General features: G+C 39.9%; 2 protein-coding genes across 6 annotated transcripts in view; both read left to right on the forward strand.

Annotated features, from left to right (window-relative positions):
* Positions 1 to 26,358, forward strand: part of NSRP1 (nuclear speckle splicing regulatory protein 1) — a 554,990-nt gene that overhangs the window by 334,801 nt on the left and 193,831 nt on the right. The window lies entirely within an intron of this gene.
* Positions 1 to 26,358, forward strand: part of EFCAB5 (EF-hand calcium binding domain 5) — a 186,374-nt gene that overhangs the window by 41,363 nt on the left and 118,653 nt on the right. For 4 of the 5 annotated variants that reach the window (XM_050763292.1, XM_050763290.1, XM_050763289.1 and 1 more), the window contains 2 exons: positions 5,664 to 6,240; positions 23,840 to 23,996. In XM_050763292.1, the coding sequence (XP_050619249.1) occupies positions 5,837 to 6,240; positions 23,840 to 23,996 (561 nt within the window). In that variant the 5' untranslated portion in view covers positions 5,664 to 5,836. The remainder of the gene's footprint in view (positions 1 to 5,663; positions 6,241 to 23,839; positions 23,997 to 26,358) is intronic. The other variant, XM_050763293.1, reaches the window with a different exon arrangement.

Raw genomic sequence — 26,358 nt, forward strand, 5'->3', positions numbered from 1 at the left:
ATCACACCCAGCTAATTTTTAAATTTTTTGTAGAGACAGGATCTCACTATGTTACCCAGGCTGGTTTCGAACTCCTGGACTCAAGCAATCCTCCCACCTCAGCCTCCTAAAGTGCTGGGATTACAGGTGTGTGAGCCACCACACCTGGCCAACTGTGGATTTTTAAATAACTACCCTTTATTATTTTGAGGAATGTTCTCTCCGTATGCATTGAGATGATTATGTGACTTTTTTCCCCTTCATTTTATCAATGTGATGATTACATTGCTTGATTTTCTTATGTTGAGCCACCTTGGCATTCCTGAGATAAATCTGGAAAGATTTCATGTTGAAAAGGCTTTTGCTATGCTCTTGGATTTGATTTGTTAATATTTTGTTGAGGATTTTTGCATCTATATTCATAAGGAATATTGGTCTATAATTTTCTTGTGATATCTATCTAGCTTTAGTGTCAGAGTAATTCTATCCTCATAGAAAGAATTAGGTAGTGTTCCCACCTCTTCAATTTTTTACAAGCATTTGGTAAGAATTCATTTCATTTCTTCTTTAAATATTTGATAGAAGTAACTAGTGAAGCCATCTGATCCAAGACTTTTCTTTGTTGGGAAGTTTCTGATCACTGATTCAATCTCTTTACTTGTTAGAGATCTAATATGGTTTGAATGTGTGTCCCTTTCAAATCTCATATTGAAATGTGACCTATGATGTTGGAAGTGGGCCTAGTGGGAGGTTTTTGGGTTATGGAGTGGATCCCTCATGAATGGTTTGGTGCTGTTCTTGCAGTAATGAGTGAGTTCTCACTCTATGAGTTCATGTGAGGTCTGGTTGTTTGAAAGAGTGTGGTACCTCTTCTCTCTCTCTCTTGCTCCCTCTCTCACCATGTGATATGCCAGCTCCCCCTCTGCCTTCCATCATGATTATAAGCTTGTTGAGGCCTCACTGGGAACAGATGTTGGCACTCTTTCACATACAGCCTGAGCCAAATAAACCTCTTTTCTTTGTAAATTACCCAGTCTCAGGTATTCTTTTTTTTTTTTTTTCCAGGTATTTCTTTATAGCAACACAAAATAAACTAACTAATGCAAGATCTTTTGAGACTTTCTATTTCTTCTTGAGTCATTTTAGGTAATTTCAAGGAATTGGTTCATTTCTTCTAGGTTATCCAATATGTTGGCATACAATTACTCACAGTATTCTCTTGTAACCGCTTTTGTTTTTGTTTTCCGAGATGGAGTCTTGCTCTGTCACCCAGAGCTGGAGCGCAATGGTGTGATCTCTGCTCACTGCTACCTCCACCTTCTGGGTTCAAGCAATTCTCCTGCCTCAGCCTCCCAAGTAGCTGTGATTACAGGTGTGTGCCACCACACCTGGCTAATTTTTGAATTTTTAGTAGAGACGGGGTCTCACCATGTTGGCCAGGCTGGTCTTGAACTCCTGACCTCGTGATCTGCCTGCCTCAGCCTCCCAAAGTGCTGGGATTACAGGCATGAGCCACTGCGCCCAGCCTATAATTATTTATTTTTTTTAAATATCTGTAAGGTTGGTGATAATGTCCCCACTTTCATTTCTGATTTTGGTTATTTATGTATCTTTGCTAATGTTTTTGTCAGTCTAGCTCAGGGTTTATTCATTCTGTTGATTTTTTTCAAGGAACCAATTTTTGGTGAAATTGTTTTTCTCTACTATTTTTCTATTCTCTCTTTTATCTCTACTTTAACCTTTATTATTTTCTTTCTTTTGCTAGTTTTGTGTTTAGTTTGCACTACTTTTTCGAGTTTCTTAAGGTGTAAAGTTAGGTTATTGATTTGACTTTTTTTTTTTTTTTTTGAGACAGAGTCTTGCTCTGTTGTCCAGGCTGAAGTGCAGTGGCGTGATCTCGGCTCACTGCAAGCTCCGCCTCCCAGGTTCACGCCATTCTCCTGCCTCAGCTTCCCAAGTAGCTGGGACTACAGGTGCCCACCACCACGCCTGGCTAATTTTTTTTTTTTTTTTTTTTTTTTTTTTTACAGAGATGGGGTTTCATCGTGTTAGCCAGGATGGTCTCAATCTCCTGACCTCAGATTTGACTTTTTTTAATGTAATCACTTACAGCTATGATTTTCCCTCTGAGCCCTTTTTTCACTGCATCTTACAAATTTTGATATGTTGTGTATTCATTTTCATTTTTCTCTTATTATTTTCTAATATCCCTTGTGATTCTTTTGACCCATTAGTCGTTTAAGAATGAGTTGTTTATTTTCTGTAGCTTTGTATGTTTTCTAGTTTTCCTTTATTGATTTCTAACTTCATCAAGTTTTGTGCTCTTCATTAAAGAGCAGATATTTTATATGGTGTCTATTTTTTTAAATCCATTGAGACTTGTTTTGTGGCCTAACATATTGTCTATCCTGGAGAATGCGCCATGTGCACTTGAGAAAATTATGTATTCTGCTGGTATATTGGATAGACTATTGTATATATGACTGTTAAAACTAAAGATAATTTTTATATATGGTATAAGGTAGGCATCCAGATTCATCCCTTCGCATGTAGCTATCAGCTGTCATGGCACTGTTTGTTGAAGAGACTGTTTTTTCCATTAAATTGTCTTGGCACCCTTGTCAAAAATGAATTGGTTTCAGAGTAGAAGAGGAACTTTAAAAAATAATCAGTTGGTCATAGATGTATAGGTTTATTTCTGGACTCTCAGTTTTATTCCATTGATCTATATGTCTATCCTAATGCCAGTACTACTTCAGTAAAGTTTTATAGCTTTCTTCATATTAGTCTGACACATTTCTGTTTGGTTTATTTCTAGATATTTTAAATTTTTGTTGCTATAATGAAATGAAGCTTTATAAAATTATATTTTCATTGATAACTAAAAATATAAAACATTTTAAATTGGTAGTTCCAAGGAAATCAATTTACTTTTGTATTTTAATCTTGTATCCTGTGTTTATTTGGTAGGCTTTTAAAAAAATTGTGGTAAATACATATACTATAATATTTACCATTTAAACTATGTTAAAGTGTACAATTCAGAGCCATTAAGTAAATTCGCAGTGTTATGCAACCATTACCACTGTCTAGTTCTAGAAAGTTTTTATCATTATAAATGGAAACTCCATTTGGTAAGCCTTTCAAAGCTGAAGATTTGTGTCTTTCTTCAGTTCTGAGAGATTTCTTACATTATTTATTTGAATATTTCATTATGTCTAACACTTGGCTTATACCTTCTGACACTTTTATAAGATTAATATTAAATGTTCTGGATTGACTGGGCATGGTGGTTCATGACTGTAATCCTAGCACTTTGGGAGGCCAAGGTGGGTGAATCACTTGAAGCCAGGAGTTCGATACTAGCCTGAGCAATATAGTAAGACTTTATCTTTACCAAAAAAAGAAAAAAATAGAAAAATTAGCTGAGCATGGTGGCATGTACCTGTAGTCCCAGCTACTCGGGAGGCTGAATATATGCTGTCATATATTCATATACATATACATATGGGTATATGGTGTCAACATGATGTGTTACTGTAAATGTTAATAATGATCATTTGGTTCAGATAATATTTCTCAGGTTTCTCTAAAGTTATTTCCCCCTCCCATTTCCATATTGTACTCTTTGAGAGGAAGTCACTATATGCAGTCCGCACTTAAGGAGAGGGGAGTTATGCTCTACATCCTTGATCGTGGAGTATCTACATAAATTATTTGGAATATTTCTGCACAGGAAATTTGCCTTTTTACTTATTTACTAGTCTTTTTTTCCAGCACTTCGTTACTTTCTGGCACTGCAAGATATTCTAGGCACTACAAGATATTCTTGTATATATTTCCTGCATATGAGATGAGCCCAATCCTATAATCAGCTGTATCTCCAAGGAGTTCTGATTTTTTTTTAATTGGAGAGTGATATTCGAAACCAAGATGTGAGCGCTAGATGGTCTACATTCTCTTAAGTGTTTAACTTTTAATTTCTTCTAACTTCTCTGCTCTGAGGATATTAATTCTTTGACTCCTTACATTTGTTCTATTTAATGGTATTTCCTTGGGTGGTATTAGTTATTCTGTTTGTTGAATTTAGTCATGGGGATGATTTTTCTTAAACATTCTATGAATGTGTGCTTACATTTGAATTTGAGATTCTCTATTTGCTTTCCTATAGAGTTATTGTTTTCTATAGTCTGATGCCAGTGGGGGAAGGACAAGATGTGCAGACAGTGAAGCTGTCAATAATTCATTTTCTCTGCGTGTGAAAATGCTGTTTCTCTAGCCTAAATATCTATATACCTTAACTCAGTGCAGGGGAAGACACTGATTAGCTCAAATGGGCATGAAGATATACAAAAAGGTCAGTCTTTCCCCTATGACCCGTATCTACATCCTCTGAACTTGGGGTACCTCAAATCTGCTCCCAAATTTTACAGTGGTCTCCACTGTATCTTTTTTGTGCTATAGTTTCTTCAATCAGTTGAATTCCCCTGCTTTACATTTTTCAGAGATCTTCAAAATTCCTGACAATTGAAGGCCCCCTTCATGATTGTAGTATTTTTATGCATTTTTTAAATTTTAAAAACATACACACAACTTTTCCTGTCATTGCTAGAGATTTTGGTAGGGAGGGGATGTAGATGCCTGTTCTCAGTCTACCATCTTGGTCTAATGTCTGCATCCTGCATTTTAAAAACGAAAACATAAAAGAAGCTGGGAATAAAATGAAGAGAAATATATTTAAATATACATGTGTGGTCGACTCTTTGCTTGCTCACCACACATTTCCTCACCTTTTTTTTTTGAGACAAAGTCTCACTGGAGTGCAGGGGCATGATCATGGCTCACTGCAGCCTCGACCTCCAGGGCTCAAGTGATCCTCCCACCTCAGTCTCCTGAGTAGCTGAGACCACAGGTGTAAGCCACCATGCCTGGTTAACTTTTTTATTGTTTGTAGAAACAGCATCTTCCTAATGTTGCCTAGGCTGGTCTTGAACTCCTGGGCTCAAGCATTCCTCCTGCCTTGGCCTCCCAAAATGTTGGGATTACAAATGTGAGCCACTGTGCCCAGCCTTCCCTACCTTTTTGCCTGCCAACTGAACCTCAGTGTTGTAGCAGATGAAAATAACTTGTTATCAGAGAACTTGATCCAAACTCTGACACCAATAAATAGATTATAATTTGTCTATACTATTCATAGTAATACCATTTTCCTTTACCAGCCTTTGGTCTGGGCGTGGGCATGTATCCTAGTTAGGGCCGATGAAATGTAAAGGGAAGTCTTACAGTGGGGAGTCTGGGATCTTCTCCTATTGGATAATAAAACAGAGCCTCAAGAGGAGAAAATCCCTTTGTCCTCAATCCTTTTTTGCTGTGAGGAAGTGATGACTGGAGCTCTGATAGTCATCATGTGATCATAAGGTACAAGCAAAAAAATGAACGAAAATAAACAGAAACAGCCTAGGTACTTAACGAAATCACTGAACTGCTGAATGGCTTCTGATTAAGTCAACAATAAATGTCTTTATGGTTAAAGTCACTTTGTCCAATTTTCTGTTACTTTCAGCTGACCTTGTTCCAATCCACTGTGTAAATGGATATAAAATTTTTTTCAAATATTATTCTAAAGTCATGTAGATTAAAATTTGCTTCTAACATTTCTTACATTTCACTTTTTTTCCCCTCAGAATTAAACCTGGAGGGGCAGCGAAAAATTTCACCTGATTCAATAAAGGACTCTAAAACTGAAGCCTCAGGTAATATTGCAATTAGAAAATCTGCAAAAGTGATTTTTGCTTTAGATGAAACTGAACTGAAATCAAAGCTAGAGCAACCATGGAAGAAAAATCTTTTTGAAAGAATGGAGGCAAGAGCCCAAGCAATGCAGCAGAAAATAATAGACAAGGAAAATGTGAAGAAGGAACTAGAAAAAAAGGCTGAAAAAAAACTCCCTAGGGATAATTTGGCCAAAGAGTGGTTTAATACTGAAAGCATGACACTGAATAATCGTGCATATTTGCTTGACAAACTTTTACCTACCTTGGTTCCTGGAGTAGAAAACATGTTAACTCAAGTAGAAACGAAGAAGGTTTTGACAGAAGTTGATACTCCAAGGAAGTTTGACCCAATTAATTATTTGGGGGAATATTTAATGAGAAACAATCCTAATTATATCAAAGACCCAGGAATATCTGGTTACCAGAGGGTGATGAAAGAAGTCACAGAAGACCTGAAGATATATGTTCCTGACACTATCTGCAACAGGTACAATCTGTTATAGTTTCAGTTCATGATCTGTCTCCTTACATTGAAAAACTAGTAGAGCCGGGCACGGTGGCTCAAGCCTGTAATCCCAGCACTTTGGGAGGCCGAGACGGGCGGATCGCAAGGTCAGGAGATCGAGACCATCCTGGCTAACATGGTGAAACCCCGTCTCTACTAAAAAATACAAAAAAATAGCCGGGCGAGGTGGCGGGCGCCTGTAGTCCCAGCTACTCGGGAGGCTGAGGCAGGAGAATGGCGTAAACCCGGGAGGCGGAGCTTGCAGTGAGCTGAGATCCGGCCACTGCACTCCAGCCTGGGCGACAGAGCGAGACTCCGTCTCAAAAAAAAAAAAAAAAAAAAAAAAAAACTAGTAGAAAAATAACATAATCATAGAGACAGAACTTAAAACAAGTGATTCTACAGTTATTCAGAAAGTATTTATTGAGCTACTAGTATGTGCTTCACTCTTTTTGAGTCACTGTGAAGACTAACAAAATAAATAAGTTCCTTGTATTCATAGATTTAATTATCTCACTATGACTCCAAGTGTATATTGATTTGTATTTTTATTTATCTCCCTGCACTGGAAAGTAAGCTATATGAAAGTTGGAACTTAAAAAAAAATTTAGCTTTCCATATAGGCAATATACTCACCTGGTTTAAAGGCCAATATGTAAAAAAAGTTATACAGTGAAAAGTTTTCCTCCCATTCTTATCTTCCATCTACCCAGTATTCCACCTCCACCATAAATAACTTCTATTCTTAATTTTCTATAGATCCTTACAGAATTTCTTTATACATACATAAGGAAATGCAAACATGGATTATTAATTTTCTTTCTTTTACACAAAAGCACGTGATATGTGTTACAAATACCCATTTTTACCTGCCATTTATCTTTTGTCATGTAGAAGATTTTTTATTTCTATATAGTCAAATTTAACTTTTATGGCGTCAGGATTTTGAGGCACTGTTACATTTCAAAATATTAAAAGAATTCTTCCATGTTCTCTTCCAGAATTATGATTTTAATTTTCATTTTAAATATTGACTCATTTGGAATTTAACCTAGCATAACATACAGGGATTCAACTTTATCCTTTTTCAAATGTCTACTTAGTGGTCCCAATCAGAGTTGAATAGTCTATCTTTGCCCCACTGTTTGGGATTGAGCCTTTATTAATAAATTCATGTATGTTTTAGAGTGTATTTCTGGATTTTTCCATCATATTCCATTGGTCAGTCTCCCTTTCATGCATTCATACCACACTGCTTTAATAATTGAGACTTTTAAATATATTCCATAGAGCTGACAGTGCTGGTCCCCACTATTTGCCCTTCTTCTTTTCTGATGTTTCCTGACTATTTTTGTTTGTTTACTTTTTTTGTATGAATTATGGGAGTAACTTGTCTACTTGAAGAAAAAAAGGGGGGAGAGAAAACCAAAAAACAAAACTTATAGGAATTTTTATTGAAATCTGATTACATCTATTAATATTCTTAGAAAACCAATATCTTCAAGACTGCAATTAGCCAAGATTACACCACTGCACTCCAGCTTGGGTGCCAGAGCGAGACCCAGTCTCAAACACACACACACACACACACACACACACACACACACACACACAGAAAACTAACATCTTTAATAATGGTGAGTGTTTCTGGGTGTCTTTCCATTTGCTCATCTTATTTTGTATGAATTACTGTTGTCCTAAAGTTTTTTTACAGCTGGGCATGGTGGCTCATGCCTGTAATCCCAGCACTTTGGGAGGCCAAGGTGGGTGGATCACCTGAGGTCAGGAGTTCAAGACCAGTCTGGCCAACGTGGCAAAACCGTGTCTCTACTAAAAATGCAAAAATTAGCCCAGTGTGGTGGTGCATGCCTGTAATCCCCACTACTCGGGACACTAAGGTGGGAGAATCACTTGAACCTGGGAGGCAGAGGCTGCAGTGAGCTAAGATGCACCACTGCACTCCAGCCGGGCAACAGAGTGAGACTCCGTCTAAAAAAAAAAAAAAAATTATATAAGTTTTGTGTCTCACTCATTAGATTCAGCACTAGTTATTTTTATCATTCTTTGTTGCTGTTTTAAGCAGGACTTTCTTCTCTTACTACATTTTCTTTCTGGAATGTAGTCTGAAGTACTAATTTCTGTATATTTGTGTGCCCAGCTACCTGACTGAGTTCTCTTACAGTAACATTTTAGTTGATTTCTTGGGTTTTCTAGGGAGGTAACCATTGTCTTCAAATAATAGTAGTTTTCCTTCTTCCTTTTCAATTTTTATACTAACATCTTCCTACTACCTCCAATACAATATTAAATAATAGTGGTGATGTGGGCATCCTTGTCTTTTTACAACTTTAGTAGAAATGCTGCTTCTGTTACTGCTTCATTATGGGCAGTTTTTGTATTACTAGTTCTATTCCATTTGGGTATGAAAAACATTTTATCTCAATGAGAAAATGTACCTAATTTCTACCTTTCAGAGTGATTTTTAAAAATTAAGACTAGATTTTATCAAATGCTTTTTCAACACCTATGAAAGTGATAGTATAATTTTCACCTTAGATTCCTTAATGGTGAATTTTATTAATAGATTTCCTACTATTCAATTGTCTTAGAATTCCTGAAATAAATCCTGCTTGGTTGCTATGTATTTGGGTACACTGAAATATGCTTCCTACTAGTAAGACAGAATAAATATTTCTTTCCTTTTAATTACAGATTTTCAGAATATGATATATATCTACCTGCCTATCAATAGTCACCTCCAGTGGCAGCAAATGAAAAATGTTTTCTCCTTTTGGGAAAGGGTTCCTTTTTCAGTATCATCATGGATGCATGGATTTTAATATATATTCAATATATTTTAATCAGTTATAGTCATTTTTTTCTGTTAGATGCTCAAATTGCACCAACTTTGGCTTCTGTGTTCTGACATTACCCCTTTAGTCTTTGAAAACTTCATGCATTTTTTAAATGGATTCTTGGCTCCTTTTAATGGGGATCACTCACTTGTGAGCTAGGAATGCTCATAAATATTGTATAGTCATTGTTTCTAGGCCCTTCAGGACTAAAACATATAATTTTTAGAATCAATGGCTTGTGGTCAGACGTCACCTGCAGCCTCTTCGGGCATGCCACCACTGCCGGGCCTGCTGTACGACCCTGCGGGCTCTTGCCCGTGCCTGCTCTTGGCACCCGGCTCAGGAGGACCCTTCTTTATTTATTTATTTATTTATTTATTTTTATTTTATTTTTATTATTATTATACTTTAAGTTCTAGGGTACATGTGCATAATGTGCAGGTTTGTTACATATGTATACTTGTGCCATGTTGGTGTGCTGCACCCATCAACTCATCAGCACCCATCAACTTGTCATTTACATCAGGTATAACTCCCAATGCCATCCCTCCCCCCTCCCCCCTCCCCATAATAGGCCCCGGTGTGTGATGTTCCCCTTCCTGAGTCCAAGTGATCTCATTGTTCAGTTCCCACCTATGAGTGGGAACATGTGGTGTTTGGTCTTGCGATAGTTTGCTGAGAATGATGGTTTCCAGCTGCATCCATGTCCCTACAAAGGACACAAACTCATCCTTTTTTATGGCTGCATAGTATTCATGGTGTATATGTGCCACATTTTCTTAATCCAGTCTATGACTGATGGACATTTGGGTTGATTCCAAGTCTTTACTATTGTGAATAGTGCCTCAATGAACATACGTGTGCATGTGTCATTATAGCAGCATGATTTATAATCTTTTGGGCATATACCCAGTAATGGGATGACTGGGTCATATGGTACTTCTACTTCTAGATCCTTGAGGAATCGCCATACTGTTTTCCGTAGTGGTTGAACCAGTTTACAATCCCACCAACAGTGTAAAAGTGTTCCTATTTCTCCACATGCTCTCCAGCACCTGTTGTTTCCTGACTTTTTAATGATTGCCATTCTAACTGGTGTGAGATGGTATCTCATTGTGGTTTTGATTTGCATTTCTCTGATGGCCAGTGATGATGAGCATTTTTTCATGTGTCTGTTGGCTGTACGCATGTCTTCTTTTGAGAAATGTCTGTTCATATCCCTTGCCCACTTCTTGATCCAGGAGTGGACCCTGGTCTCAGTGAAGCCAGATGGGGTCTTGTGGCAGTCTGTTAGGGATGTGATCCAGTGCTTTGGAGGCAGGCATTCAAGCTGGTAGGGATGAAGATCCTGCGGCCCACTGGAAAGCGTCCTTGCTGACCACTACTGGGGCCTGCGAAGGAAGCCCTTCTACCCAGCCCTCCTTAGCTATGTGAGCTTCAGGCCTGTTGATGGCCATGGTCTGGGAAGGGTACAATGTGATCCATGCCTCGAGGGCCATGATAGGATACACTGACAGGGCTGAGGCTGACTCTGTGACCATATGCGGAGACTTCATCGACGTCCACATCAGCAGGAATATCATTCACACCAGCTATTCAGGGTAAGGGGTCAGAAAGAGATCCAGCTGTGGTTTGAAAGCAGTGAGCTGGTGAACTAGCTCCCCTAGACAGGGGCCACTGCAGGAGCGTCCTCCCAGCCAGAGGGCTCAGGCTCCCCTTGACCACCCCAGCCTTGGTCCACCAGGACCAACTAACTACCTCTGTCACAGGAACCCAAGCCCACACTCCTACAAGTCTCTCCCAGACCACTTCCCTGTGCACATTCTGCCCTACTCCAGCCCGGTGGACTTTGAGCCACAAACTTTACGTGCTTTTCTGTATCCTAGCCAGCACAAGATTGGGCCAAATCCTTTCTGCACCAAACTGCCAGACAATCTTTGGGGTGTCTTCAAACGTGGGTAGGGCAACCTCTCCTCCTGGAAAAGGGAAACATTAAAATTCGCTGTGCTGAGAAAAGAAATATATAATTTTAAAAATGAGTTAATATTGACAGTTGCATATTAAATATAATGTTTCAGGGTCTTTATCTAATTTCTTTGATATTTGCATTTCCTTTTTCCTTTTTTTTTTTGAGACAGAGTCTCGCTCTGTCACCTGTCATCCAGGCTGGAGTGCAGTGGCGTGATCTTGGCTCACTGCAACTTCTGCCTCCTGGGTTCAAGCAATTCTCTGCCTCAGCCTCCTGAGTAGCTGGGATTACAGGTGCCCGCCACTAAACCCGGCTAATTTTTGTATTTTTCATAGAGACAGTGTTTCACCATCTTGGCCAGGCTGGTCTTGAACTCCTGACCTCGTGATCCACCCACCTCTGCCTCCCAAAGTGCTGGGATTACAAGTGTGAGCCATTACGCCCAGCCTGTATTTCCTTCTATCTTACACAAAAAAATCTTGGTTCCTAATGATATTGACATAATTACTGATTTGTTTTATCCTGCAGTTTACATAAAAACTTCAAAATAGCCCAGCGTGATGGCTCAAGCCTGTAATCCCAGCACTTTGGGAGGCCAAGATGGGTGGACCACCTGAGGTCAGGAGTTCGAGACCACCCTGGCCAACATGGTGAAACCCCTTCTTACTAAAAATACAAAAATTAACTGGGTGTGGTGGCGTGTGCCTGTAATCCCAGCTACTCAGGAGGCTGAGGCAGGAGAATTGCTTGAACCCGGAAGGCAGAGGTTGCAGTGAGCAGAGATTGTACCACCGCACTCTAGCCTGGGTGACAGAGTGAAACTCTGTCTAAAAAAAAAAAAAAAGCTTCAAAATAATAATACCAACAAGCTTACTACTAATAAAAATATTAAACAAGGCCTTACATTTATTTGCAGCTTTTTCATCCTTAGAATATATCCTTGCCAGGTGCAGTGACTCACACCTGTAATTCCAGCATGTTGGGAGGACAATTTAAAAATTGTTAAAAAAGTCTTTAACAATTAGGCCGAGGCAGAAGAATCGCTTGAGCCTGGGAGGTGGAGGTTGCAGTGAGCCGAGCGCCACTGCACTCCAGCCTAGGCGACAGAGCGAGACTCCGTCTCAAAAAAAAAAAAAAAAAAAAAGAAAGAAATTCAGTTTAGCTTTGTGAAACTAAGACCACCAGAGGTTAAAAACACCTTCAAACAAACAAACAAACACTGAGTTTATTAACTTGCCAGGCAAAGGAATATATACCAGTGAAGACTTCAGTGAATGGTTTGTGGAAGGGGAAAATTCAGGGGCTTTTAATTGTTTTATAATAGCTATACTTATAAGAACTAAAAACTTATCACATTGTATAGGACAGAGTGAGTCCATAGGTCTGTACATGATAGATTAAAACAAGTCCCAGTTTTTAGTGGTCAAGAAAGAGTCTTCAGTTAGGTGTAGCAATGATCTGGTATACTGAGGTCACTCAAAGTTCATGTTCAGTTATCCACTTAAGCTGATTAGAACCAATTTTGATGTAATACAACTTTCACTTTTGATATAATCTAGGCAAATATTTCTGTAAATAGAAGATTTTCCTTATACAGCTTGAATTGATGGTTAGAATTTGGATTGTCATAACTAGGTGGGGAAGCATTTTTGCTTATACTCTTTAATCAGGTTGATATTATGCTTTTCTTTAAAAGCTCTCGAAACACTCATTCATGTGGGAAAACTGTTTTATTAGTTAACTTTTGCTGCATAACAAAATACTCCAAAACTTCATGGCTTAAAGCAATAGCATTTATTTGCTCATGATTTTGTAGATTGGTAACTTTGAGCTGGGCTCATGGCTCATCTCTGTTCCACATGGTATCAATTGGACTCACTCATGCAATGCAGTAAGATGAAATCTTTCAATGATATCCCTTTACTTTCAGAATAACAACCAAAAGTGATGACCTCAATTACTTTTGTAGTGGTTGGCAGACTCTTTGCAAAAGCAATGGAAGTAACTGGATCATCATCCAGCAGGCCAGCCCTTGCTCATTTCTTTGATGGTATTGTAGTGGAAGGACTCCCAAGTTCAATAAAAGAGGGCAAGCCCCAGTGTTCAAGTACTTTTCAACTTTCTGCTTACATTCTGTTTTCTAATGGCCCATTGGCCAAAGCATGTCACATGGCCAGAGGCAGACACAAGGAGTACAGGAAGAGACTCCACTTCTTCATGGGAGGAGCTGCAAAATTATGTTGCATTCATAGAGACTTGCATACAGGAATGGGAAGAATTTATGACTATTTTTGCAATTTTACGTAATGCAGATTTTCTTCCCTTCCAGTCTGCTTATACTTAGAATCAATCTGCTTATAGGTTATGTCTGCCCTGTACTGCCCAAATTAAGAGTTTTGGATCCTTTAGAATTCTCTGGATTAAGGCCAGACGCGGTGGCTCACGCCTGTAATCCCAGCACTTTGGGAGGCCGAGGCGGGCGGATCACAAGGTCAGGAGATCGAGACCACGGTGAAACCCCGTCTCTACTAAAAATACAAAAAATTAGCCGGGCACGGTGGCGGGCGCCTGTAGTCCCAGCTACTCAGGAGGCTGAGGCAGGAGAATGGCATGAACCCGGGAGGCGGAGCTTGCAGTGAGCCGAGATCGCGCCACTGCACTCCAGCCTGGGCGACAGAGCGAGACTCCGTCTCAAAAAAAAAAAAAAAAAAAAAAAGAATTCTCTGGATTAATGTAAACATCTTCGTGAGATAATGCAGGCTACAGAAGACAAATTTTATTAATTCCCTGAATGGGTGACACAATCAATTTAAAATCCATTGGGATTATATTTTGAGTCTCATGTACAGGGGCCCAGAAGCACAAAACTATATTTTATGTCTAGTTATGGACATCAATAAATGGGAGGAAATGATGTCTGAGGTGAGACCTAAAGCATGTGGAGGATCTAGTCAGGCAAAGAGAGGGAGAAAAATATTTCAAGCACATGGGAAAATGACAGAAAACCAATTTTGTGAATTCATTTTTGTGTCACATGAGAATCTGGAGACACTCAGTACTTACCCTAAAATATCGTTTACTTATCTGTTCTGCCATTGGACCCTAAGCTTTATAATGGCAGAATCCATAGTAGGTGCCCAATAAATATTTATGTAATGAATGAGTGAGTGGCTTAGTGAGTGAGTGCATGAATGAATAATTTTAAAGAGCTGGGTGAAAAACACAGATATAGAAGACAGAGCCACAGAGGAATGAAGACAGAAATTGAGAAGAATCCTAGCTAGAGATGAGGGGGAAAGAAAAAAGGAGCAGAGGATGAAACAGATAAATAGCAGAAGGGGAGACAAGCAGAAGAAGGGACTGGGAGTTCTGAGAGCTGAGCGGTAGAGATTTGGTTGGTTAGTAATTGCATCAGAGAAACTTAGCACTCCTTTAAAATACTTGTTAAGCCCAGGTGCGGTGGCTCACACCTGTAATCCCAGCACTTTGGGAGGCCGAGGTGGGCAGATCACGAGGTCAGGAGTTCGAGACCAGCCTGGCCAATATAGTGAAACTCTGTCTCTACTAAAAATATAAAAAATTAGCCAGATGTGGTGGTGGGCACCTATAATCCCAGCTACTTGGGAGGCTGAGGCAGTAGAATTGCTTGAAACCAGAAGGCAGAGGTTGCAGTGAGTCAAGATTGTGCCACTGCACTCCAGCCTGGGCAACAAGAGCAAAACTCTGCCTCAAAACAATAAATAAATAAATAAAAACAAAATACTAATCTTCCAGCAGTTCACAACCAGCTCCTTCTGTACTATTAAACTGCCTGTCTGCTTTTATTTTCAAACTTCAAATTTCATTTCTAAACACTTGTTTTTCTAGAGAATTTTGAAGGCTTTATGTAGGCATAAGGTAATGACTTAGATTTAGTAGTTTCTTTGGGTTATCAGATGTATCCAATTTACCAGTTCCCACTGAAAATCTTTTTGCATTTTAAAATATGTAAGATTGTCTTAGTCTTTCTTCTCTGAAAGATGAAGACTTGCCTCCAACATTGTTGGGAAAAAATTGTACTTGAAACCAGCAACTATTTTTATTATTCTGAGCCATTCTATTTGATTTCAGTCAAAACCAGTTTGGGGTTTTTGGAGTGCTAATAGGAGTGATGCACATAGGTACAATTAAAAGCACAGTTTTCCCCCATTCTCAACCTGGGTGATGCAGTTCTGGCTGCAAGGGTAACTCTTATGCTCAGGACTTCAGCAGTGGCTGGCAAAGCATGTGGCTTTGGCTAGATAAAGGCAATTAGCCGAGATACACTCCTAGACAGATTTCTCAGAAGTTTGATCCAAGGCATCAGAATGACCTGAGATGCTTGTTATAAATGCATCTTCTAGGCTTCCACCCTAGACATGAATGCTGAGACCAGCTCGGTTGTGGAGACCCTAACCCAGTGGCACCAGAGGAATTAAAGACACACACACAGAAATATAGAGTGTGGAGTGGGAAATCAGGGGGCTGACAGTCTTCAGAGCTGAGAGCCTTGAATAGAGTTTTACCCACATATTTATTGACAGCAAGCCAATGATAAGCATTGTTTCTATAGATTATAGGTTAACTAAAGTGGGAAACAAAGGGATGGGCTGAAACAAAGGGATGGGCTCTGGCTAGTTATCTGCAGCAGGAACATGTCCTTAAGGCACCGATCACTTATGCTATTGTTTGTGGCTTAGGAATGCCTTAGGTGGTTTTCTGCCCTGGGTGGGCCAGGTATTCCTTGCCCTTATTCTGGTAAACCCACAACCTTCAACGTGGGCATCATGGCCATCACGAACATGTCACAATGCTGCAGAGATTTTGTTTATGGCCAGTTTGGAGGTCCTGTTCCCAACATATTCCCCATTCTTGTTTTTGTAAGATGATAAAAGCAAAGGCAGCTTTATCACAGTGAGCTACTTACTTCTTGTAGGAGTCGGGATCTGCATCTGCAGACTATACAAAGACAAACAACACAGATTAAAAGCACAATCATCATTGAAATCACAGAGCTTCCAAGTGGTTTTATCCATTTTAATGGGTTAATAGCTGCTAATCCATCTGTAGCTCCTTCACGCACTCCAGTTCCTGGCATTAAGATCAGATATGCCTGGGATACTTTAAATATTTGTTCTTTTAATTTTGCAATATCCAAAGACAAGTTTGTAGAGTGTCCTTCTAGATGTTTTTTATTCTTTCCCAAATTTTGATCTTATTAAGAGCCATTAAGAGTTTCCACAAGTCCTTATGTTTAGCTCCTACAATGGGCCATATCATTTGAGGTTGAGGTGCCACTATACGGCCATGTTTCCAGATAATAGGAACTCTTGCCATACTTCTTACCATTTCTACCATCTGACCATTTTGTTTAGACCAGCTGAACATAGTGTGGCCATGGCACGCAAACTGAGAGGTGCAATTCAAGCTAAACATCCCCTTATGGGACCAATCAATAATGATTCCATACAAATCGTTGCGCAGTACCTCTGCCTGTTCTGCAATGCAATCTTCCCAAACAAGTACATTCATTATCTCTGGCCAGGTCCAATTCTGTTTACAAATAGGTTTTTGAGGGTTGCATGCCTCAATTATAAGAGCAGATTCATTATGGTAAATACTGAGACCAGAAAGCATGTGTAACTGTGCCATAGAGTGATTACGTCTAGGCATTATTGCCAGCCAAGATTGATAAATATGCCCAATAAGTATAATTGTTCTCTGCATCAGCCCTTGTTGAAGGAATACTCATGGCAATGGTGATCACCACTATCATAGCTATCATTAAATTACTCATCATGACTGGTTATCCTGCTTTCCTCAGGTTTTCTTCTGCCATCTGTGACAGCTTCTTGATCTGTCCCCAGGTAGGTGGTTGTGTTCGATGGGTGTTGCTTTTGACAGTTAGGGTCCTCCTCAGTGTGAGTCTTGACATGTCTGCAACTGGTGAGTCTTTGGGATCTTCCCAAAACCTCTTTCTGGGCATCTGGCTCATAGTAAGGCTTTAGATGTCTCAATGGCACCCAAATTGGCTATTGATTCAGTCCTGGAGAAACACAAGCCTAATCTCTACCCCAAGTTATTATTTTACCTATTTCCCAACTTTTTGTTATCAGATCCTTCCACCAAACCAGTTGTTCTGCTTCTGTCTTTGCAGCTGGTTTCTGTAGATGCTGTTCAGTTGCTGATAGCATCTGGCCTTTAGGCAGACTAAAAAAATTTAAAGTCAATAATGCTAGATTCAATTGCATCTGTGGTGTCCCATAGTCCCTATTTCTCCCCCTCTGCTTTGCAATTGCTGTTTCAGGGAGAGATTCATTCTTTCCACTATGGCTTGTCCTTGAGAATTATATGGGATACCAGTAATGTGTTTAATATTCCATATAGAGAAAAATGTAGCTAGAGCTTGACTAGTATATACTGGGGCATTGTCTGTTTTAATAGAAGCTGGAATGCCTGTACCGCAAAACACTGCAAAAGGTGATGTTTAACATAGGCAGAAGACTCTCCTGATTGGCATGTAGCCCAGAGGAGTTAGAAAAGGTGTCCATACATACATGTACATAAGCTAGTCTCCCAAACGAGGGAACATGTGTGACATCCATTTACCAAGAGAATTAGGTTCCAATCCTCGAGGATTAACTCCTCCTGTAAAAGATGAGGAATGCACCATTTGGCAAGTTGGGCATCGCTGGATAATAACTTTAGCTTCTTTCCAGGTAATGCAGTATCTGTGTTTGATACCAAAGGCATTAACATGGGTTAAATTGTGAAAGTGTCTAGCATTAGATATTGCAGTAACAACTAGTTGATCAGCCATTTGATTCCCTGCAGTTAAAGGTCCTGGAAGAGGTGTATGAGTCCTAATGTGAGTGATGTAAAAAGGGTGCATTCTACTCCTAACTGCTGCTTGCAATTGGGTAGATAAAGTCATCAGTTGTTCATCTGTATGAAATTGTAACTGAGCATTTTCAATTATTGTGTGGAATGAACCATGTATGAAGAATCAGAAATCACATTAATAGGCATATGTGGGGAAAAGAAAGAGATCAGCCTGTTACTGTGTCTATATAGAAAGAAGTAGACATAAGAGACTCCATTTTGTTCTGTATTTGAGATGCTGTTAATCTATGACCCTACCCCCAACCTTGTCCTTGCAAGAGACATGTGCTGTGGTAACTCAAGGTTTAATGGATTTTGGGCGTGCAGGGTGTGACTTTGTTCCTAGAAAAGCTAGGTATTGTCCAAGGTTTATCCCCATGTGATAGGATGAAACAATGTTGCTAAAAGGTTTATCTCAAGGCACAGGATTTTCCTTTAAACTTATTCATGTCACAGAGATCCTTGTTCTTATGTCTTACTGCTAATTTCCTCCCTAAAAACGATCCTATTGTCCTGCCACTCCCTTATCTTTAAGATGGTAAAGATAATTATCTATAAATACTAAGGGAACTCAGAGGCCGGTGCCGGTGTGGGTCCTCTGTAAGCTGAGCGCCGGTCCCCTGGGCCCCCGCTTTTCTTTCTCTATACTTTGTCTCTGTGTCTTATTTCTTTTCTCAAGTCTCTCGTTCCACCTAACGAGAAACACCCACAGGTGTGGAGGGGCAGGCCACCCCTTCAGGCATATTAAAAGCAGTCAATACCTCAATTACAGCTACAAGCTTCACTTTTTGAGCTGAAGTATAGGGAGTCTGGAAAACTTTACCTTTCGACCCAGAATAAGAAGCTTTACCATTACTAGACCCATCTGTAAAAACATTCTCAGCATCTTCAGTTGGTTTAAATTTAGTTATTTTAGGGAGAATCCAATTAGTTAATTTCAAAAATTGAAACAATTTGTGTTAGGAAAATGGTTATCGAGAATACTCACAAATTCAGCTAAATGGATTTGACAAGTAAGACACTATTTATAAAAGCTTACTGTATTTGCTGTATTTGTGCCTTCATGAGAGGGACAATAACTTTCCCAGGATCATATCCGTGTAATTTAACAATCCGAGTTCTCCCATTTCCTATCATAGTGGCAATTTGATCCAAATAAGGAGTTAGAGTCTGTGAATCAGTATGTGGAAGAAAAAGCCACTCTATAAGATCTTGCTCTTGAACAATAACACCAGCAGGCGAATGCTGAGTCGAAAAAATTAGCAAATCTAGAGTCTTCTCTGAATCTATTCCATTTATTTGCGCCTTATGGACTTGCTTTTCAATCAGCTGTAACTCTGCCTTAGCCTTCTTTGTTAATTGCCGAGGGCTAGTGAGACTAGGATCTCCTCTAAGGATAGAAAATAGATTACTTATAGCATAAGTAGGAATGCCTAGAGCAGGTCGTATCCAATTAATGTCCCCTAGTAATTTTTGAAAGTCATTTAATGTTTTCAATTGATCCCTACATGTGGTTACTTTCTGTGACACTATTGTAGTGTCATTTACTAAGGTCCCCAAGTAGGAGTAAGTCTGAATTTTGTCAGGAGCTATAATTAAACTGGCACAAGAAATCAAGTTTTCCAAGTGATCATAACATTGGAGTAATATTTCTTGAGTAGGGGCAGCACAAAATATATCATCCATATAATGAATAATGTAACACTGTGAAAATTTTTTATGAGTAGGTTCAATTGCTTGCCCTACATACGTTTGGCAAATTGTTGGACTGTTCAACATGCCTCATGGTAACACTTTCCAATGAAAACGTTTAGCAGGCTGCAGGTTGTTTACCACAGGAATTGTAAATGCAAACTGTTCACAGTCTGGCTCAGCTAAGGGGATAGTAAAGAAACAGTCTTTTAAATCTATGACTATTAAAGGCCTATGTTTTGGAATCATAGCAGAAGAAGGCAGTCCTGGCTGCAATGTCCCCATAGGTTGTATAACTGAATTAATGGCTCTTAAGTCAATCAACATTCTCTATTTACCTGATTTTTTCTTAATTATGAAAACTGGAGAATTCCAAGGGGAAAATGTTGGAGCTATGTGTCCTTTTTCTAATTGTTCAGTAACTAAGTCCTCCAAAGCCTCCAGTTTCTTTTTACTTAGTGGCCATTGTTCTATCCAAATTGGCTTATCTGTTAATCATTTTAAAGGTATAGATTCTGGAGGCTTAACAATGGCCACCATAAAAAATGATATCCTAAACCTTGGTGGGAACTTTGTCTTTCCGCTTGAAGCAGTTCCTTGAAACCTTGCAAATTTTTTCCTAGTTCTACACCAGGGACATACCCCATTTCATACACTATATGTTGACTTTGTGGGCTATATAATTGCTCTGGAATTAGAACTTGTGCTCCCCATTGTTGTAATAAATCTCTTCCCCATAAATTTATAGGTACAGAAATTATAATTGATTGAACAGTCCCAGGTTGTCCATTGGGCCCTTCACAAGGCAAAATATAACTACTTTGATATATTTCAGGGGCTTTACCAACTCCAACTATGTTAAATTGAGCGGGTTGAATTGACCATGTGGACAGCCAGTGCTGTAGAGAAATGATTGAATTGTTCACTCCCGTATCTACCAAACCTTTAAATTTCTTTCCCTGGATAGTTATAGGACGTTTATCAGTAATTTGATTCACCCAGTAAGCTGCTTTGCCTTGTTTATTTGTGCTTCCAAATCCTCCTGTTCATTTAATTTCATTTTTCCCCATTTCCACATATGGCACAATCAGGAGCTGTGCTATACGCTCTCCTGGCTCTGCTTTCCAGGGAACAGAAGTAGATATAACAATTTGAATTTCCCCATGGTAATCTGAATCAATGACTCCTGTATGTACTTGCACTCCTTTTAAATTTTAATCTAGACCTGCCTAGAAGTAATCCTATTGTCCCCACTGGCAACATCTGACTGGAGACAGCAACCTTCTTTAACAGTCCCATTACAAAAGGAGAACCTGGTCCATACTGATTAATAGCTAGTTTAAATTATTTGAGTTATTAAAAAGGAAAAGGCTCAAATGTAGCTATATCTCCCTGATGATCTCGGGGGTGTATCCTAACAGGGAACTGCCAGGCCTCTAAATCACCCTCTCTTCTAGCTTGCTGAATTCCTGCCTGAATAGAACTGAGAGTGGTCGCTCAAGCCACTGCTCGAACAGTCAGTGGGGCAACTACTTTTTGCCCAGTGTCCTCCAGAAAAGAAACATCTGGAGGGTCAGGCCACTCTTTTTCTTCACAATAATGAGGGGATGCGGAAAGATAGGAACAAACCTCTCCCTCCTTTGCTGCTTTAGCTTTAGCTGGCCAACAAAACTGCTCTGTCACCTCTTCTGTTACGTCTTTTTTTTTTTTTTTTTTTTTTTTGAGATGGATTCTCTGTCTCCCAGGCTGGAGTGCAGTGGTGCGATCTCGGCTCACTGCAAGCTCCGCCTCCCAGGTTCATGCCATTCTCCTGCCTCAGTGTCCCAAGTGGCTGGGGCTACAGGCGCCCGCCACCACGCCCGGCTAATTTTTTGTATTTTTAGTAGAGGCAGGGTTTCACTGTGTTAGCCAGGATGGTCTCGATCTCCTGACCTTGTGATCCGCCCGCCTCGGCCTCCCAAAGTGCTGGGATTACAGGAGTGAGCCACTGCGCCCGGCCCTGTTACTTCTTTATACTTTCCTTCCTCCTCATCATCAGTGTGAAAAGGTTCCAAGGTGGAATGAACCAGGGCCCACACTTGTCCCATTGTTACCCTGATGCTTCCGAGCTCCCCTTCTTATTCACCATGGGGATTGCTTAAGAGCACTCAGGTGTCCTCCAGCTTAGTTCCACATTCTTCAACTGTCGCTCCAGCAACCCTTCAACCCGGGTTCCAGCCCCATGTATGCGTGCCATTTACCAAGACCAGCTCAGTCATGGAGACCCTAACCCAGCGGCACTAGAGGAATTAAAGACACACACATACAGAAATATAGAGTGTGGAGTGGGAAATCAGGGGGCTGACAGTCTTCAGAGCTGAGAGCCTGGAACAGAGTTTTACCCACTTATTTATTGACAGCAAGTCAGTGATAAACATTGCTTCTATAGATTATAGATTAACTAAAATGGGAAACAAAGGGATGGGCTCTGGCTAGTTATCTGCAGCAGGAACATGTCCTTAAGGCACAGATCACTCATGCTATTATTTGTGGCTTAGGAATGCCTTAAGTGGTTTTCTGCACTGGGTGGGCCAGGTTTCCTTGCCCTCATTCTGGTAAACCCACAACCTTCAGCGTGGGTGTCATGGCCATGATGAACATGTCACAGTGCTGCAGAGATTTTGCTTATGGCCAGTTTTGGGGCCAGTTTATGGCCAGATTTGGGGACCTGTTCCTAACACCTGAAATCAATCCCTTCAGATGATTTCTGTGTCCAGGAAAGAGAGAAGTTCACTACCGTAAGGCCTTACTGCATCCAACCTTGTCTTTTCAGTATATATAGCAGCTTCTAGAGCTGTTTTTACTTCCTGTTTTTTAAGTTGTAAATCAATATCTTATAATTATATACATTTACAAGGTCAAAGTGGTGTTATAATTTGTGCATACAATGTGAAACAATGAAATCAAACAAATTAGCATATCTACCACCTCAAATACATATCCTTTTTTTGTGGTGAGAACATTTGAAATTTACTCTCAGCAATTTTGAAATGTACAATAAAACTTATTCATCTTGTGTAAATGAGATTTTATACCCTTTGACAATCATCTCTCCATTTCCCCCATTCCCAGCCTCTGTAACCACCATTCTACTCTCTGCTTCTATGCGCTTGTTTGTTTTATATTGCACAAATAAGTGAGAACTTGTGGTATTTGTCTTTCTGTGCCTGTCTTTTTTCACTTAGCATAATGTTCTCCAATTCCATTCATGCTGTCAGAAATGACAGAATTTCCTCCTTTTTTAAGGCTGTATAGTATTTCATTGTAGTTATTTATTTATTTTTATTAATATTATTTTTATTTATTTTATTGTTTATTTATTTATTTATTTATTTTGAGACAGAGTCTTGTTCTGTCACCCAGGCTGGTGCAGTCTCGGCTCACTACAAGCTCTGCCTCCTGGGTTCATGCCATTCTCCTGCCTCAGCCTCCCGAGTAGCTGGGACTACAGGCGTGTGCCACCACGCCTAGCTAATTTTTGTATTTTTAGTAGAGATGGGGTTTCACCATGTTAGCCAGGATGGTCTCGATCTCCTGACCTCGTGATCCGCCCACCTCAGCCTCCCAAAGTGCTGGGATTACAGGCGTGAGCCACCGTGCCTGGCCCCTCCATTGTATTTGTAAACCACATTTCCTCTATCCATTTGTCTGTTGGAGAACACTTAGGTTGGTTCTATCACTTGGCTATTGTGAAGAGTGCCACAGTGAACATGGAAGTGCAGCCATCTCTTTGACAAACTGATTTCAAATCTTTTTGGTAAATATGCAGACATAAGATTGCTGGATCATGTAGTAATTTTGTTTTCAGTTTTTTAAGTAACCTCCCTACCATTTTCCACAATGGTTGTACTAATTTACATTCCTACCAATACTTCTTAAGTCTAGTATTTAGTTGGGTAAAATAAGGCCTACCTCTATAAAAAGTCAAATAGTAGAAAGTACTCTATGATTAATGCCAAATTCAATAAGTGCTTGTGGAAGAAGAGTTCACTACAGGTCTGAATCATAGATTTTATGGAGAAAAGACAGGCAAACATTTTCAAAGAGAGTCTGAATTCCTGTGTTCCAATCTGGATCAAATCCAAGGGTATTAACTCAACATGTTTTCTATATCTACGTCCTGCAGAGTATCCAAGATGAAGGAGAATGTTAAACAGAATAGAAAACAAAGAGAACACATAGACAAAATCAAAGTCAAGGTGGCCAACACACGGAAACAGGCTCTGCAGGAGCAATTTGATGAATGGATTCTAGACCCTAAAGGAATGATTCCTAAGACAGTGGTAAGAAAATTGGGGGTATATGTGAAAGGTAGGTCGGGTAAGTGGTAAGAGGGCAATTGCTAGAATACTGAGTAGCATACTAGAAGCCTCCCTTGAAATTTTCAGTATTGCTGAGGCAAGTCTTGACCTGTCTGGTCCACGAGATTGATTCCTTCAATTTATCTTGAGCATTACATAAAAAAAAAAAAAAAATTCTAGCTAGATTTCTAAAATCTTGACTCTGGCTGAGGTTCCCAAACTCATCATTGTAAACCGAAATATATTTCATTTCTTTGTTTTTTGTGTGTGTGTTTTTATGTGTGACTACTTCAGTGAGACCTGCAAGACTGTCTCTTAGCTCTAGAGAACAGCCATACTCTGAGAGTTAAATGCTTTCTCTTAAGTGTATACGGATTTGGAAATACTTTTTCATTAGATACAATGCTAAGCATATTTTCAGTTTAAAGTGAATGATTAAAAATAGATCAGGGAAGACAAGTCACAGACTGGGAGAAAATATTAGCAGAAGGCATATCTGGTTGGGTGTGGTGGCTCACACCTATAATCCCAGGACTTTTGGAGGCCGAAGTGGGAGGATTGCTTGAGGCCAGGAATTTGAGACCAGCCTAGCTAACATAGGGAGACCCGGTTTTGACAAAAAAAATTTAAAAATTATCCAGGCTGTGGTTCCAGCTTCTCAGGTGGCTGAGGTGGGAGGATTGCTTGAGTCCAGGAGGTCGAAGCTGCACTGAGCCATGATCATGCCACTGCACTCCAGCCTGGGGAACAGAAAGAGACCCTGTCTCTTAAAAACAAAACAACAACAACAACAAAATATATCTATATATGTGATATATATGATATATATATCACATATATATGTCACGTATATATATCTGATAAATGACTGTTATCCAGAATATACAAAGAACTCTTAAAGGCTGAACAATAAGAAAACAAACAGCCTGGTTCACAAAAGAAAGTGTACATATGGCAAATCTTATTTGAAAGCATATGAAAAGATGCCAGACATCACATGTCATTAGGGAAATGCAAATTAAAACTTCAATGAGATACCGCACACACCATTTAGAATGGTCAAAATCCAAAACACGGGCAACTCCAAATGCTGGTAAGAATGTGAAGCAGCAATAATTCTCATTCTTTGCTGATGGGAATGCAAAATGGTACAGACTCTTTGACAGACAGTTTGGCAGTTTCTTAAACATACTCTTAAAAGACAAATACTGAATTATTCCACTTATACGAGGTATCTAAAGTAGTCACATTCATAGAAACAGAATGTAGAATGGTGGTTGCCAGGGACTTGGAGGAGGGGAAGGGGAGTTATTTAATTCAGGGGTCCCCAACCCCTTGTGGCCTGGTAGGAGGTGGGCCATATAGCAGGATGCGAGTGGCAGTCAAGCAAGCAAGGAAAGCTTCATCTGTATTTGCAGTCACTCCTCATCACTCTCATTACCACTTGAGCTCCACCTTCTGTCAAATCAGTGGCTGCATTAGATTCTCATAGGAGCACAATAGGAACCCTATTGTGAAATGTGCACGTGAGGATCTGGATTTCATGCTCCTTATGAGAATCTAATGGCTGATGATCTGTCACTATTTTCCATCACTCCCAGATGGGACCATCTAATTGCAGGAAAACTAGCTCAGGACTCCCACTGATTCTACATTGTGGTGAGCCGTATAATGGCTCATAATCTATAATGTAATAATAATAGAAACAAAGTACACAATAAATGTAATGCGCTTGAATCATCCCAAAACCATCCTCCCCCAACCCCTGGGTCTGTGGAAAAAATGTCTTCCACAAAACCAGTCCCTTGTGCTAAAAACAATGGGGACTGCTGGTTTAATGGATATAGAGTTTCAAGTTTGCAAAATGAAAAACTTCTGGCTGGGCGCAGTAGCTCACGCCTATAATCCCAGCATTCTGGAGGCTGAGGCAGGAGGATTGCTTGAACCCAGGAGATCAAGACCAGCCTGGGCAATATAGTGGGACCCTGTCTCTACAAAAAATTTTTTTTTTTTTTTTTTTTTTTTTTTTGAGACGGAGTCTCGCTTTGTCGCCCAGGCTGGAGTGCAGTGGCCGGATCTCAGCTCACTGCAAGCTCCGCCTCCCGGGTTTACCCCATTCTCCTGCCTCAGCCTCCCGAGTAGCTGGGACTACAGGCGCCCACCACCTCGCCCGGCTAGTTTTTTTTTTTGTATTTTTAGTAGAGACGGGGTTTCACCATATTAGCCAGGATGGTCTCGATCTCCTGACCTCGTGATCCGCCCGTCTCGGCCTCCCAAAGTGCTGGGATTACAGGCTTGAGCCACCGCGCCCGGCCACAAAAAATTTTAAAAATTACCTGGACAT

The sequence above is a fragment of the Macaca thibetana genome, chromosome 16 (assembly GCF_024542745.1).
Source record: "Macaca thibetana thibetana isolate TM-01 chromosome 16, ASM2454274v1, whole genome shotgun sequence".
Classification (NCBI taxonomy): domain Eukaryota; kingdom Metazoa; phylum Chordata; class Mammalia; order Primates; family Cercopithecidae; genus Macaca; species Macaca thibetana.